Here is a 15,787-nt window from a genome sequence, read left to right on the forward strand (position 1 = left end):
CATAAACGGGCCAGGAAGTTGAACTTGTTTTTGCTGGCAAAAGCAACAGCAGGCTGCAAGAGAGTTGAGAAATATGTGTCTCTGTGTGCGTGTTTTTCTCTGGCTATTGACATTTGTAAGTTTACTTGAAGAGGGGACAAAGTAAAAAAATCAACAAAGCCGTTTGGATTTCTGGTATCCAACCTTAGGGCCCCTGGGAAAGAGCTCGGCTTCCCAGAGCTGGGCTGCCAAGTCTCCAGCTTGAGGGGTGTCTCTGTGGTGGCGGCACGCCCCAGGGAGCTGGAATTACATGGACCTCAGGGCAGGGAGTCCTGGGATTATTTGCTGGGATTTATTAAAACCTAGATTCTCTTCCCCTTGAAGAATGGGAGGTGAAGGAGGTTGTGGGAATTTCCCTTCCCTAGGGAACTTCCCTTCCCTTAGAGTCCTCCAGAAGGAGCCCTGGTGGCGCAGTGGTTAAGCTTGGCTGGTAACCGAAAGAAGGGTTCGCGGTTCGAACCCACCAGCTGATCCACAGGAGAAAGATGTAGCAGTCTGCTCCTATGAAGGTTACAGCCTTGGAAACCCTCTAGGGCAGTCCTACTCTGTCCTATAGGGTTGTTTTGAGTCAGAATCCACTCAATACCCATAGCTTGGGCTGGTTTTGGTTATAGCTCTCCAGGGGCAGAAGAAGTGGTTGTCTGCAGGCCAGGAGGACCTGGCCATCATCCCTCTGCAAACGTCAACTATTAAATAATAAATCCATAAATTAATTGGGTATTTCATGCTGGGGTATTGAGATAAACAGACATGCTTCCTGCCCTCTGAGAACTAATGATGCTGCGTAATGGAATTCTAGACCATGGGAGTTCTAGACCATGGGAGTGGGGACAGGCAGGGACCTTCAGATCAGAGTCTAAACCCTCCTTTCACAGAGAAGGCATCTGAGGCTCTGCCGGGGGGTGGTGGCACGCCCAAGGCCCCCTGTAAGTCACGGGCAAGGTCAGGACTAGAACTCGGGTCTCCTGCCTCAACACAGAGTGGTTTCCTCCATGCCAGGCTGCTACCTGCACTTAGAGACATACTTTATATGAAATAACAGATCAAAGCAAGACTGTACATTTGTGTCAGCCCAACCCCACCCAGTTAACAGTGACTAAACTGAGACTGGCCAGTCAGATGTCAGGCACATTTGATGATGGAGGAGAAGCTTTGGGAAGATTTATTTTCAGGAGGCTGTGTTGCCTCCATTTCCAACTCCCCTTTGAGCTCCCCACCTCCCCAATTCCTGACTCTGCAATGCTTTATGATGCACTAGGAGCCTGGGAAGCAGCCCTAACTGAAAGGTTGGCAGTTCAAACCCATCCAGAGGCTCCACAGGAGGCAGACCCAGCAGTCTGCTTCTGTAAAGATTACAGCCTAGAAAACCCTATGGGACAGTTCTACTGTGTCACATTGGTTCACTGTGAGCCAAAATTCAGCTCAACAGCACCTAACAACGGAATCCCGGGGGCAGTTGGTTTGTTCGCAAGGTGATCAGAAGGTAAACAGAAGCAAGAAGCAGTGTCTGGTCCTGTCCTGGAGGCTGTTGGGGTTGGAGGTGGAAGTGGGTGGGCACTGAGCCTGCACATACCTTTAACCTTTGCCTAGAGCTGGCTCTAATTGCCTTAGAGGGTGCTCCTGACCCTCCATGTTCTGACTCAAACCCTGTCTCTCAGAGCTCCTGTCTCCCTCCTTACTGTGTTTCAGACCTCCAGACACCTGCTCTTTCCATAACTGCCCTATACGACTCTCACTACTTGATGCCTTTACACATACTGTTCCCTCTTTATGGAATGCCGTTCCCTGCAGCCTCCTTCATCAAACTCCTACTCATTTCTCAAGGCCCAATTCAAATCTCCCTTGCCCTGAGCCCCTCACTTTTAGAATGACTTGTTTTTCCTCTTGGCTCCCCCAGTATGTCAGGGATATTTATATCAAGGTGACCTGTATTACAGGTAGTTTTAAGCTCTCTACAGGGTTTTGTGAGGATCAAAGAAGATCAAGATGTGGAAAGGCTGAGAAGGGTGCCAGCACATAGTAGGTGTTCAGTAACTGCTTGACTGGGAGCATCTGGCCTTGCACATAATGGATGCACAAAAAATTCTTGAATTCTTGAGGAGGGGACAGGCGCAGGCTCACAATCCTGACTCTAAAGGGCTAAGCGGTTGCTTAAGGGCAGATGTTAAATTGTGTGCTCTTTGCTAAATGTCAGGGTGCGCTGCCCAGCTACGCCCCACCCCCATTCCCTACTCTCTGTCCCCCCATCCTCCCCACCCCACTCAATCTCCCAGGGCCTGCTGTGTTAGGCCTGTCAGCCCAATAGATGGTAGACGGCGTGGGAATTGCTCCCCAGAGAATTGCTCCAGCCATCTCAAAGAACAGAAGGAGTGCTCTCAGGAGCACCCTCCGCATCTGTTTACCTGCTATGTCTCTTTTTCTGTCCCTTCTCTTTCGGCGGGGCCACTTGGGGAGAGCCTGGGCAGACTTCAAAGGAACAGAGAAACAGAGACAGATGGAGGGAATCAAGGCCAAGCCCAGGGCTGGTGACTTCATGTCCGTCAGGGATCCGGCTGCAGGGGAGGGATGGGCCCTGCGAGGGCGGGGTGCTCACTGTCCTGGAAGGAGCTCTGGAAGCTGTTTGTCCTGCACAATCTATCCTTCACCCGTCCCTATTCCCAGTGCCATTGTGCTCTGCCCCACTCCTCCCTAGATGTCGCCCCTCCCTAGTTATCATATCTAGAACCCTTCCTAGATATGATAACTCAGAGAGACCTAGGCTATGTAGCTTTTCGGTTTTAAATATGTATTGGCGTAGTGGTTAAGTGCTGCAAACCAAGAGGTCGGCAGTTCAAATCCACCAGGCTCGCTCCTTGGAAACTACGGGGCAGCTCTACTCTATCCTATAGGGTCACTATGAGTTGGAATCGACTTGACGGCAGTGGGTTTGGTTTTTTTTTTTTTTGATATATATATATATATCTTTCATTATAAGAGTAATACACACAGCTTATAGAAAAACTCAAGAACTACAGAGAGATAAAAGGAAGGAAAATAAATCACCTTTAGTCCTACTATTTTAAGAAGGGAACAAAGGTACCAGGAGGGCGCTTCTGTGAACATCAGTTCTTCAAGTCGCTATGAGTCCTTGAGGCACCCACATGTGGGGTGGGAACTCCCAGTGTAATGGGCACTGACTCAGAGATTCGGGCCAGGAGACACAGGAGTGGGTGGGGAGGGGCAGCACTGCCTACTCTGACTTAGCAAGTATATTTTCTTAATACCTTTCATCTGTATTTTATTGATTACTCTGCATATAGTGATTTTAAAAGCATAGTTAACACAGCGTCTTTCACAGGTTCTAGAAGAGATATATTACGAAGAAAGGCTTGTAACACACAATACTGGCCACTGGGTGGTTTGTAATTAACTATCCCCCATTAAAAAAATCCTAGTGACTCAATTTTAAGGATTTGGAAAACCATTACTCAAGTTCCTTGGCAGTGGAAGTGGCCATTATGTTACTCCCTGCAGCTCTGCTTTTGTGGAAGAGGGAAGAAGTGTTTCTATTGGTATTTCTCTGAGCTGTCCAAATACTTTGGCCATTGTTAGCAAGTCCAGGAACAGAACAGCCCTGCTATTGTTCAGACAGGTCACTAAACATGGAAGGAGCTTCCATATCTGACCGGGGAGTGAAGGAAGTGAAACATATTTCCTGGAATTGGCAAAGGGAGAAGCAGAAAACTCTTCCTCTGGCTCCAGGACTCCTGTTTTCTTTCCTCAGCATCCCCCACTTATGATGAGCTGGCTCCTCAGATCTCCAGTGTAGGACCTGCTCATGCATGACACTAGGGGGCGCCACCTAGACCCCTGAGTCCCCTCTGAATGGTGCTTCTGGGAGTTTTCAGCGTGGAGGCCTTTTAGGAGCTCTGCCTTAAAGAAACATTTATTAAGCAGCTGTTGAGTTTATTAAAGGAGCCTCTGAGTGGTGCAGATGGTTAAGTGCTTGATCACTAACTGAAAAGTTGGTAGTTTGAATCTCCACCCACAGGCACCTCAGAAGAAGGACCTGGTAGGCTACTTCCAAAAGGCCACAGCCATTGAAAACCCTATAGAGTGCAGTTCTACTGTGAAACATATGGGGTCGCTATAAGTCGAAACTGACAGCACGTGGTGGTGGTGGTGGAGTTTATTAAGCACCTACTGAGTTCCCCAGTAAGTGCTAGGAGATTGTGGGTGGGGACCTGTGCTCCAAAAGTCACATACAAGAAAGTTGACAGCCATACTCGCTGATGTGGCAAAACACTGGAACTGACCCAAACCTCCCTTAACAGGAGAATTGTATATTTGCATGATGGAATATTACACAGCAGTGAAAATGAATGAACTATAAACCAAGAAAACAAACCAGTTACTGTCTGGTTGCTTCCAACTCATGGCAATCCTGTGTGTGTCTGAGTAGAATGTGCTCCATAGGGTTTTCAGTGGCTGATTTTTTTGGAAGTAGATTGCCAGACCTTTCTTCCGAGATACCTCTTGGTGGACTCATACCTCCAGCCTTCAGGGTAGCAGCCAAGTGTGCTTTTTGCACTACCCAGCGACTCTGAAGAACTATACTCACATGCAAATGAATCACAGAAACATAATAAATGAAAAAAGCATGTCACAGAGGACTACATACAAACCATTTTTATAAAGCTCAAAAGCCAATGTTAACAGACATAGGGATACATTGTTGGTAAACCTAAGAGAATGACAAGCAAAAACTGTAGTGTTGTGTAGGTGGGGAGGCTGGGGTAATGGTAGCACAGAAGGACCTTCAGAGACAACAATCCTTTTAGGTTTTAGGTTAGAGGAAGGTTCATGGGTGGTTTTTTTATGCTTCATAACTTTCATGGACATTATGTATATTAATTTGCGTGTGTCAGATATTATGTAATACATTTCAAAACAATGTTGGAAATACCGGAAATATATTATGAAAGGCATGCCATAATTACGGGTTTTTATGATTCTTTTCATCCCTGGGCGTTGCACATGGTTAGCACCCTTTAGAGGTATGAGTCCACACGGAGACACCCTGGGAGAAAGGCCTGGCGACCTACTTCCAAAAAATCAGCCGCTGAAAACCTGGAGCACAGTTCTACTTTGACACACACGGGTTGTCTGGAGTCAGCTCATAGGCAATCGGTTGGTTTATGACTCTTAAGCCTCCTGGGTATGGAAGCCCTCCTATTACTCTCAGTCGACTTCTAGGGACTGGGATTTTGCCAGTGTTAGGGGAACACTGTGTCCTCTGTTCCGGCTCTGCAGCAGCCAATGTGTTTTACTTCTGTCCTGAAGGACAGGGTCTTGCTGATGCCTGACTGTGCACTCTTCATCCTGAGCACACCTGGCGTCTGCCTCCTGGTGTGTCCCTGAATGTTTGTTGAATGTAGGAGAGTAGGAGGGCCTGCCTTCCTTGCCCTCTGTGGTGGAAAGTGAGGCCAGAGGAGTCTAAGGAGCCTGCACAAATTTACCTGGCTGCTCAGTGAGATTCAGCCAGTGGCTGAATCACCAAGGCTCTGGTGGCAAAGAGAGAAAACCTGAGATGAGACCAGCTGCCACTGTGCCTTGTGGCTGCCCCGTGTCTGCATCCTTGGGGCAGGGGGTGCCAGGATGGAGGGCACTGGCACCAAGTGGTCAAGTGAGAAGGATGTTCAAGGGTGTCTGTGTGGCAGGCAGGGCTCGATGCAGGGTGGAAGGTGTCTCTTCCTCTTTGCTGCCTGTGTCCCTGGTCCCCAGACTGTGGCCAATGGTCAGTCTGGACAGCCAGCCCTCCAGCTTTGGGAGAGTTATCGCCTGGGGACGTTATTGCCTGAGCCCCTCCTCTTTGCGTGCTGCTTTGGATGGAGTGGGAGGAAGGACAGTCTGTCTGCCAACTATGAGATAAGAACGCCTCCTCCCAAGGAAGAAGGCTTGAGAGAGACACTTGTGCTTGCCCTCTGGTCTCAGGAGTACAGGCGGGAGGCTGAGGTCAGGGCTCAGACAGCTGCAGGGTCTTTCTGAAATCTTTGGCCAGATTTCTTGCAGCTGCTTGATAGTGAATGGGCCACACATTTGGTTTGAAAGACCAAGTATGCTTCCCGTGAAAACTGGCTGTATTCCCTGGCCTCAGTTCCCTCAGCTGGTCAGACTACTTAATTGGCTAATAATTAGTCCAAGGTGGCTGGACTGATTTATATCTTGTTGTTGTTACAGCCCCATATGTGCAGGCTAGAGCTGCTCCATAGGATTTTTAGGGCTGTTACCTTTCGGAAGCAGATTGCCAGGCCTGCCTTCTGAGGTGCCTCTTTCTATCTTAGAGTCTGCAGTGGTTAAGCATTTGGCTGCTACCCAAAAGGACAGCAGTTCAAATCTACTAGCCACTCCTCGGAAACCCGATGGGGCAGTTCTACTCTGTCCCATAGCGTTGTTATGAGTTGGAATCGACGGCAACAGGTTTTTTTTTTTTTTTTTTTTTAATGAATCTTAAGACCTATTCTCAAACCAAGACGAAATACTGTGTATTTGCTCCTTTAATTTTTAATCTCCTTTTCTTTGAGTAGCACATGCACACAATTTTTTCATGGGGTGGGGAGAGTATATGTTCTTTCTTACCTTCCAATTTGGTCCCTAGAATAAAAATAGCATTGTCCTCAGTGGTTGAGTAGGGAGTTCTAGGGTAGTTCAGGGAGCACTGAAGAAGGAGTCTAAGACCTGCTGTGCATTCCAGCTCTGCAACTATCTTGGTGGTCTTGGGCAAGTCTGTGTCCTGTGCCTCAGTCACCAACTGTAAAATGGACCATCATATCGTGGAGACCCTGCGATTCTGAGACTCCCTGTATGCTTGTGTATCTTGTGAATCCCCCTGGTCCCTGGCATTCATTCATACCTGCATTCCTTCATTCACACATTCATCAAGTACTCCTGGGCCACACGATGTGCAGGGCAGCATTCTAGGCACTGGAATATAATGGAAAACAAAGGAGGGTGTCTGCCTCATGGCGCTTAGAGTCTTGAGGGGCAGACAGACATGGAATTGGTAATTATACAGCAATTCCTGTTGAGTGGCACGATGGAGAAGGTAGCACTTAATGGGGCCTAATCCAGTTGTGGGGACAAGGGAGGCCTCGGAGAGGAGATGCTTAGGCTGAGACCTGAAATAGGAGGAATTAGCATGAGGGCGGGAGGGAAGGACTCCTTCCTTCTAAGGTGAAGTCAGGAGAGAGGAGGCTGTGAAGGCCTGCGAGGCCTGGTGGGCTGCACCAAAGAGCTTGGACTTTATCCTGTGGATGGTGGCAGGCCCTGAAGGGTTTTCTAATCAAAGGAGTGGGGTGGCCTGATCATTACTTAAGAAGGCTCACTCAGGGTGGAGAGGGCCAGGGTGGGGCAGGAGGCCACTGGGGGGCTGTTGCTGTAATCCAGGTGGCGGTGACGGTGGCCTGGGCCAGGGTGGTGGCTGTGGAGGTGGGCAACAGTGGATGGACTTGAGACATGTTTACTACTGGGCTTGTTGTGGGTTCCCAAAATCGGAAACGAATTCTCCTCTTGCAGTTACTGTGGGCTTACTGAATGTATCCTTCATCCCCAGAGGTGGCGAATGATGGGCTGACCAGCCTGCCAGGGGCTGGCGTTACCCTGACCTGCCCAGAAGTGGAGCCAGGAGACAATGCCACCGTTCACTGGACGTTCAGGAGTCAGATTGTGGGCTCACCTGAAGGCAGACAGGCCGGCGTGGGGAGGAGGCTGCTTCTGAAGTCGGTGCAGCTCAGTGACTCTGGAAACTATTCCTGCTACCAGGATGGCCGCCCAGCTGGGACTGTGCGCCTGCTGGTGGAGGGTGAGTGGTGTCCTCCGAGCCCTGGGAGACAGCTGCAGTGCCTTAAGAAACACGCTCTGTGCATTCCAGAGAGATTCCCTGCTTGACCCTTTACATTCCTGTTATTTCCTTGACCCAAGAATTTCAGGGAAAGGCCTCCTGGAGCCTGCCAGGGAGTTGCTGGTGGAGATTCCTGCTGGGAAGAGGCATCTGGCTGTGGGGAATGCCATGGGCTGGCCTCTGTTAGAGCTTATGGTGGATTTGTTAATACATGGGGCCCAGAGCCAGGCAGCCTGGGTTTGAATCCTCCCTCACGTACAACCTGACTTCTCTGTCCCTCAGTGTTTTCTCTGGTGAAATAAGGCTAACGTTATTACTTTACCTCAGAATTGCTGCAAAGATTAAATGAACGTAATCATATGTGTGTGTATGTGTGTGACATACACACACATATATGGTGCTTAAAACTGTACACAACATATGCTGACCTCTTAAATTAGCTATTCTTGCTTTTAGAATTAACAGGTTTTTAGCTCTCTCACATCTAGATGAAGGGGCAGGAGAAAGACTTCATAGAGCCAGACGCCCTGTGTGCCAAGCTCTGTGCTAAGCACTTTCTTACTTGGCATCTCATGTAATTCTTTCAAAGACCAGTGAGGGAAAGCAGTATTATTACTATTTTTAAATTTTATAGATAAGGAAACTGAAGAGAGATTGGGACATATTCACAGCCACACAGCCAGATCCACGGGACTCCAAAGCCCTCGTTCTTTTCAGTCAGTCATCCCCTCAGGCCCCTTTAGACAAGTTAGCCTCCAGGGCGCCTCCCTTCCCTTGCCCAGCATCCCAATTCTCAACCTGAAAGGAGGACTTTGTTGATCTTGAATTTCCAGCCATAGTTAGGGCGGTCTGTGGCTGCGTTTGGCTATGGTGTCCTGAGTCATGACCAATGCCACCCCCCACAGAAGGGAGGCTACACTGCCCCGCCCTGTCTGTCTCCTCACGCCTAATGTGCTCTGCTCTGTTTCAGCCCCTCCCGAGAAGCCCCAGATCTCCTGCTTCCAGAAGAGCCCCATCAGCAGTGTTCGGTGTGAATGGAGTCCTCGCAGCGCTCCCTCCCCAACGACCAGAGCCGTGTTGTTGGTGAGGAAGTCGTAAGTATCTTGGGCTGGGGGCTTTGTTGATAGCAACTCCATCTTTACTGAGGCCCCCAGAGGGGTGGTGGGGTGGTGGGGGGTTGGCCAGAGATTCTAAAATTTTTTCTTTAGAAAGTCATTCTTTTGGTTTAAGGAGGAGGGAATGAGAGAGGAAATTGAGACATTTGCCTGCCTGCCCTGTACTAGACACCATGCCCCAGCAACTTTGCCCCATTGACTCAATTGAACTGTCGCATCAGTCCTGGGAAGTGCACGTTATTTTTCTCATTTAACAGAAGAAGAAACTGAGATTCAGAGAGGTTCATTAACTTGTCTAAGATTAGCTAGCTAGTAAGTAGTTCTGCTGGGACTTAAACCCTAGTCTGTCTGATTTCATTCAAAATCCAAAGATTTTGGGCGTTGCTCTGGAGAAAATGCAGACCTCCCTGGGAGGGGGGCAGTACAGCCAGCCCACTCTCAGTGTCCAGGCTATTTCCACTATAAAAGCAGGAGAGGAAGTGGTGGTGAGATGGGGAGAGGGAGCTGGGGGCGGTGGGGCAGGAGGTCACTCCTGCTGGGGGTCCCTGGGTCTTTGGAGCTTCTTTACCCAGCCTACAAAGTGGAGAGACCTGGGATGAATCCAGGCATGGATATAGGAGTGGAATATGCCGAAAACAAATAACTCCTTCTCTGTAGTTTTCCCTGTCTCCATCCAAGAGTCAAGGTCCCCTTGGTTCAGATGCTTGTAATTGGTTACGAGCCATCAGTCATCAGAGCCTCCAAATCAGAGCAGTGACTTCAACAGATCGGTTTGACTTCCACTTGTGTTTGTCCCTAGAGAGACTGTAGGTATAACCCATTGCCATTGAGTCGATTCCGACTCATAGCGACCCTGTAGAACAGAGTAGGGCTGCTCCATAGGGTTTCCAAGGAGCAGCTGGTAAATTTGAACTGCTGAACTCTTAACCACCACACCGCCAGGTCCCCAGTCTCTAGGTGGCCTGGTAGTAATATTTGTGTCCTGGCCCCTATGCAGAAATTATTAGTTACCCATCTGCAGATGATACCCAGTTAGTTACCCAGTGCTGTCGAGTCGATTCCGACTCATAGCAACCCTATAGGACAGTGTAGAACTGCCCCATAGAGTTTCCAAGGAGAGCCTGGTGGATTCAAACTGCTGACCCTTTGGTTAGCAGCTGTAGCACTTAACCACTACACCACCAGGGTTTCCACAAATGATACAGCCGCCATTAAGACTGTTAGCTCACACCCCAAGTGGGGGAGACCAGAAGTCACAACCCAAAGCTGGGTTTGAGTGTAAATTATTTGGAACCTGGGAAGCATTCTTCCTTAGACAGGATGTTCCACACAGTGCCCGGCAGCTTCCCAGACCAGCCCATACACCTCAGCTAGAACACTTGAGTGTTGTCAGTGATAATGGGAAGAACAAGGTATTTAGCTCACACCCTCCTCCTGCCCCAGCCTCAGGGTCTTCCAGCCTCCTCCAGGCCTGCAGGATGTCCACTGTCGATATGGTGGCTACTGAGGTCTTCAAACTGAGAAACTGGGAGGGAGAGCAACTGAGAGCCTCAGGGACTCTGGAATCTACTGAGGACCCACTGAGCTGGGGCTGCTGGGGGCGTGAAACAAGTCTCCAAAAAGAGATTTCTTTGTGTTCTGCTTTGTCTCTAGGTGTGTGCATATGTCCACACCCAACCGTGCTCCCTTCCTCATTCATTCAACAAGCTGTGGGCACTGTGGGCCAGGCACTGTGCTGGGGCTTTGGGAGAGGCATGAGGGGAGTGAGACTCCAAGGAGGGGGGGCACACGTGTAAACGGGCTGCTGACCCCACCTTCTTGGTGTTAGGTGGGATGGAAGCCTGGGTGGTGCTGGAGGGAGGGAAGAGGGAGGGTTGAAGGAGGTTTCACTAAAGGAAAGAGTTCCTTCCATGGGCTGGGCTCAGAGTTCAAACCCAAGGCAGAGGTTGGTGACGACCGCCAGTGTCAGGGTGGGTGGCTTTGGAGGCCTCACGTGCTCACATATGTCACAAGTGGGTGAAACCCCAGGCTGTCTGACTCACCTACATGTCTTCAGTTACCCGGAATCCTTTTCTGGGTTCACCTGCCAGAAATGCTGTCTCCTCCCTGCCCTCTAGCACTTTGTGTTTCTGGGGCTTTTTCTATTGGCTGTGACAGTCATCTGAGGGCAAGGCTTTTTTATTAGTGCCTTGAGGCTGGGGCGAGCCCTTTCTTAATTCATTTCTGAGCCCCCACCACAGTGCCAGGAGCACAGGACCTGGCACTGAGCAGGAACTCGTGAACTGTCCCATGCTGAAGTGATTGGCAGAGACTTTGCCAGGTACAGGAAACCCTGGTGGCGTACTGGTTAATTGCTGTGGCTGCTAATCAAAAGTTCGGCAGTTGGAATCCACCAGGTGCTCCTTGGAAACTCTTTGGGGCTGTTCTACTCTGTCCTATAAGGTTGCTAGGAGTCGGAATCGACTGATGGCAATGGGTTTTTTTTTTTTGGCATGCCAGGTGCAGGGGCGGATTACTCAGTAAGCAATTTAAGCACCGGCTTACTTATGCTTATTTACTAATCTGTAGTGACCAATTTCACATGGGCTTCATCTTGGAAGTGGTGAAACCCATGTGAAATTGGTCACTACAGTTTAGTAAGTAAGCACAAGTAAGCCCGTGCTTACCTTGCTTACTTGGTAATCCGTCTCTCTCAGAGTTTGTAAATTTGAAAAGAGGCTTTGATTCTGTAGGAAGGTGCTGTGGGGTTGGCAGAGAGACAGATGCCAGTCATACCTAGAAGTAGAATTTCTGATGTAAAAAAAAAAAAAAAAAATCGAAATTGTTCACTACAGATGACCTGGTAAGCAAGGCAAGCACTGGGTTTACCTTGTCTATTGGATAATCCCCCCACCTCCCCCCCGGCCAAGTGCTAAACTAGGTGTTTCACGTGCATTTCTCAATCCTAACAAAAACCCCATGTGGTAGGTACTATAAACACTCCCATTTCCAAGTGAGAGAGAAGTTTGGAGGTTTGGAGAAGTTGAATAATTTCCTCAAGAGTATCACAAGAGCTAGTAAGTGTGGAGCTGAGATTCAAGCCCCGGTGCTAGACTTCACAGCCTGACTTCCAACCCTGGTCCTGACCTTCTCTCCCCTCTCTTGAATAAGTACAGAAGCTGATATTCATACCCTGCCCTTATTTTGTGTCCAGCAGTCATAGAAGTCTGGTAAGAGACTTCCAGGAGCCATGCCGGTATTTCCAGGAATCTCAAAAGTTCTCCTGCCAGTTGAAGGTTCCAGAAGGAGACAGCTCTCTGTACATGGTGTCCCTGTGTGTTGCCAACAGTGTCGGCAGGAATTCCAGTGGAACCCAAACATTTGAGGGTTTAAATATCTGTAAGTGAGTTTTTCCAGACCTCCCTACCCTCCAGCTGCTTTTTAAAAATTTAATTCTCAGTGCAAATGGTTAAGTGCTCCGCTACTAACTGAAAAGCTGGCGGTTTGAACCCCCCCAGAGGCACCTTGGAAGACCGGTTTGGAGATCTGCTTCTGAAAGGTCACAATCCTTGAAAACCCTATGGAGCACAGCTCTACTCTGACACACATGGGGCCACCAGGAGCCTAATAGACTTGATAGCAACTGGAGATTGGATAGACTTCTTGGAGGGGAAAGGAGGGGGCTGGTTGAGGAGTTTGGTGAGCTGGTGCCTTTTGGGCTTTATTTGCTCGTAGCTCTGACTGTGGTACACCAGGGCCCTGCAAAGATGTGTGTGATGTTCATGGGGAAGTGGTCTGGGGGTTGGGGGTCGGAGCCAGGGGCTGGAAGAGCCTTCACGGGTCTCTCTCCTCTGCACCGTATTTGCAGCTGCATAGGTGTCATGCTCTCTTTTCCCACAGTGCAGCCTGACCCACCCGTCAACATCACGGTCACTGCCATGGTCAGAAACCCCCACTGGCTCAGTGTCACCTGGCAAAACCCGCCCTCCTGGAACTCTAATTACTACCGGCTACAGTTTGAGCTCCGATACCGGGCGGAACGATCAAAGACATTCAGCACGGGGATGGTAGGTTCATCTCTCACTTCCGGACCAAAAACTGGATGCTTGAGGGTAGGAGAGAGGGTGCTAGGAAGAAAAAAATGGTTCTAGGTTCTGCTTTGCAACTCACTACCTGTGTGACCTTGGATTAGTCCCTTAACCTTTTTGAGTCTCAGTTGCTTCATTTATAAAGTGGTGCTAATAATGCCAGGCCGATCTCTCTTTTTTTTTTTTTTAAGTGAGAGACTGACCTAGGAAGAGATTTGGGCTATACGTGTGTGGAGGGTGGTTTTTGATCAAGGGTCTGAGGCCTGCGGGAGTTTGTAAAAGGTTGGGGATGGGGCAGCGACTTATAGCTCAGCCAATGGAGGTTCTGAGGGCAACCCCATCTCACTCTGAGCCTCCAGGGTGGTGGGAGACTTTGGAGCATCTCTGCTCAGCTTGGTCACCCACTAGACTTAGAGAGGGAGCAGTTGAAGAGGCAGGAGATGGCCAAGGGGGCATTTGTATTCCTGTGAAGCTGCGTAACCAGCCTCGCCCAGGCCCCCTGACCCAGGGTCGCTGTGCCTCCTACCTTCAGGTCAAGGAGCACCAGAACCAGTGTGTCATCCACGACGCCTGGCGCGGCATGAGGCACGTGGTCCAGGTTCGGGCCCAGGAGGAGTTTAGGCACGGCTCATGGAGTGAGTGGAGCCAGGAGGTCACGGGCACCCCTTGGACAGGTACTGTGGTGGGGGTGGAGGGACGAGGGGATGTCTGCTCTGTGACTATGTCAGTTATCTAGTGTTATGTAAATGTAACTGGTCACCCCCAAACCAGTGGCTTAAAACAGCAACCACTTATATGGCTCAAGATTTGGGAAATAAATCATCTAGCCAATTCTTCTACTGGTCATGCCTGAATTGCTAGTGCAGCTACGATCAAGTCTGATTGGTCCAAGATGACCTCACTCATATGTCTGATGGCTGGTGCTGGCTGGTGGCTGGAGCCCTTGGTTCTCCCCAGGCCTCTCAGCCCAAGCTGAAGGGGCGGGGAAACTAACTCCACAGCTTGATGGCAGGAGCTGCAAAGAATCTGTGGCCATATTTAATCTGCCATAATTACTGATGCTTTTTATTTTCCAAAGATGTTAAATGTAATAATAATTGCCTTTTAGGATTACTTAAATTAGCATGTTATAGAACATGAAAAATTTCATAGAAATATGAAGATAATGGGGCCCTGGTGGCACAGTGGTTAAGAGTGTGGCTGTTAATCAAAAGATCAGCAGTTCAAATCTACCATCCGCTACTTGGAAACCCTATGGGGCAGTTCTGCTCTGTCAGGTAGGGTCCCTGTGAATCAGAATTGACTTGATGCAATGGTTGTTTTTTTTTTTTAATTTTTATTGTGCTTTAAGTGAAAGTTTACAAATCAAGTCAGTCTCTCATACAAAACCTTATATATTACCTTGCTGTATACTCCTAGTTGCTCTCCCCCTAAGGAGACAGTATGCTCCTTCTCTCCACCCTGTATTTCAGTGTCCATTCAGCCAGCTTCTGCCCCCTTGGCCTTCACATCTCCCCTCCAGACAGGAGCTGCTCACATAGTCTCATGTGTCTACTTGATCCAATAGGCTCACTCCTCAGCAATGGGTTTTTTTTTAATGAAAATAATAATTATCACCAGTATTCTTACCAAGTAGATAACTTTTTATCATACTTCTTTCAGTTTTCGAGGTACATTAACGTGTGTATGTGTGTATATAATATTGCGAGCATTTCCCATGTTATTAAATATTTTTTTGGAAATAGAAAAATTAATTATTGCATGATTAATGCTTTTTTTTAACTCATTGGAGTGTTTTGTTGTTTTTTAACTTATAAAATTTTTATCAAATTAATACATGCCCATGGCAAAGAAACAAAGACGACCTTATAATAACAAGCAATGGTCCCTTGCCCCACCCCATCCCATTTCCAGGCATGGAATAGAGGAAGCTATTTAACTCTTTCTGTTTCTAGTTCTTTGGTTGTTACCCTCCTTAACTCTAAATGAGAAGCTTACCTGGGTCTTTTTCTGATAATAACAACTTAAGATATTATCTATTGACTCCCTGCTATGAAAGATGAGAATGTAGTAGACTTAGACCCAATGTAGGAATCTCCCTGACCACAACGAAGAAAGTGGTCACCCAGCTTCAGCTTGAATGCCTCCAGAGATGGGGAATTTACTACCCTTTGTAGCAATGCATGGAAACCCCAGTGGCGTAGTGGTTAAGTGGCAGTTTGAATCCGCCAGGTGTTCCTTGGAAACTCTATGGGGCAGTTCTACTCTGTCCTATAGGGTTGCTATGAGTTGGAATCGACTTGACAGCACTGGGTTTTGGTTTTTTTTCTTTTTTTGGTAGCAACCCATTTCATTGCTCCCGGTGTTTGTATTGTGGAATTACTTTCAGGTTTTCTTCAGTGTCAAATCTCTCTAACATAGTAGCATACTGGTACTAGTTGCTGTCATGTCACCTCCGACTCATGGTGACACCATGTGTGTCATGTCAGAGTAGAACTACAGCCCATAGAGTTTTCAATGACTTGTTTCTTCCACGGCACCTCTGAGTAGACTCGAACCTCCAACCTTTCAATTAGCAGTTGGGCACATTAACTTACACCGCTCAGGGACTCCAAGTCTAGCAGTGTAATTGAACCACATTAGTCATTCTTAAATACCAGGCGAATAAAAAAAAAAGATCCCATCTT

At 48.4% G+C, this 15,787-nt stretch overlaps 1 protein-coding gene across 3 annotated transcripts in view; it reads left to right on the forward strand.

The window, feature by feature from the left end:
• IL6R (interleukin 6 receptor) overlaps positions 1 to 15,787 on the forward strand; it is a 59,553-nt gene that overhangs the window by 14,987 nt on the left and 28,779 nt on the right. For 2 of the 3 annotated variants that reach the window (XM_049880636.1, XM_049880639.1), the window contains exons 2-6: positions 7,631 to 7,879; positions 8,889 to 9,012; positions 12,227 to 12,411; positions 12,913 to 13,079; positions 13,633 to 13,774. In XM_049880636.1, coding sequence (XP_049736593.1) covers positions 7,631 to 7,879; positions 8,889 to 9,012; positions 12,227 to 12,411; positions 12,913 to 13,079; positions 13,633 to 13,774 — 867 coding nt within the window. The remainder of the gene's footprint in view (positions 1 to 7,630; positions 7,880 to 8,888; positions 9,013 to 12,226; positions 12,412 to 12,912; positions 13,080 to 13,632; positions 13,775 to 15,787) is intronic. The other variant, XM_049880637.1, reaches the window with a different exon arrangement.

Source organism: Elephas maximus, chromosome 3, assembly GCF_024166365.1.
Source record: "Elephas maximus indicus isolate mEleMax1 chromosome 3, mEleMax1 primary haplotype, whole genome shotgun sequence".
Lineage (NCBI taxonomy): Eukaryota > Metazoa > Chordata > Mammalia > Proboscidea > Elephantidae > Elephas > Elephas maximus.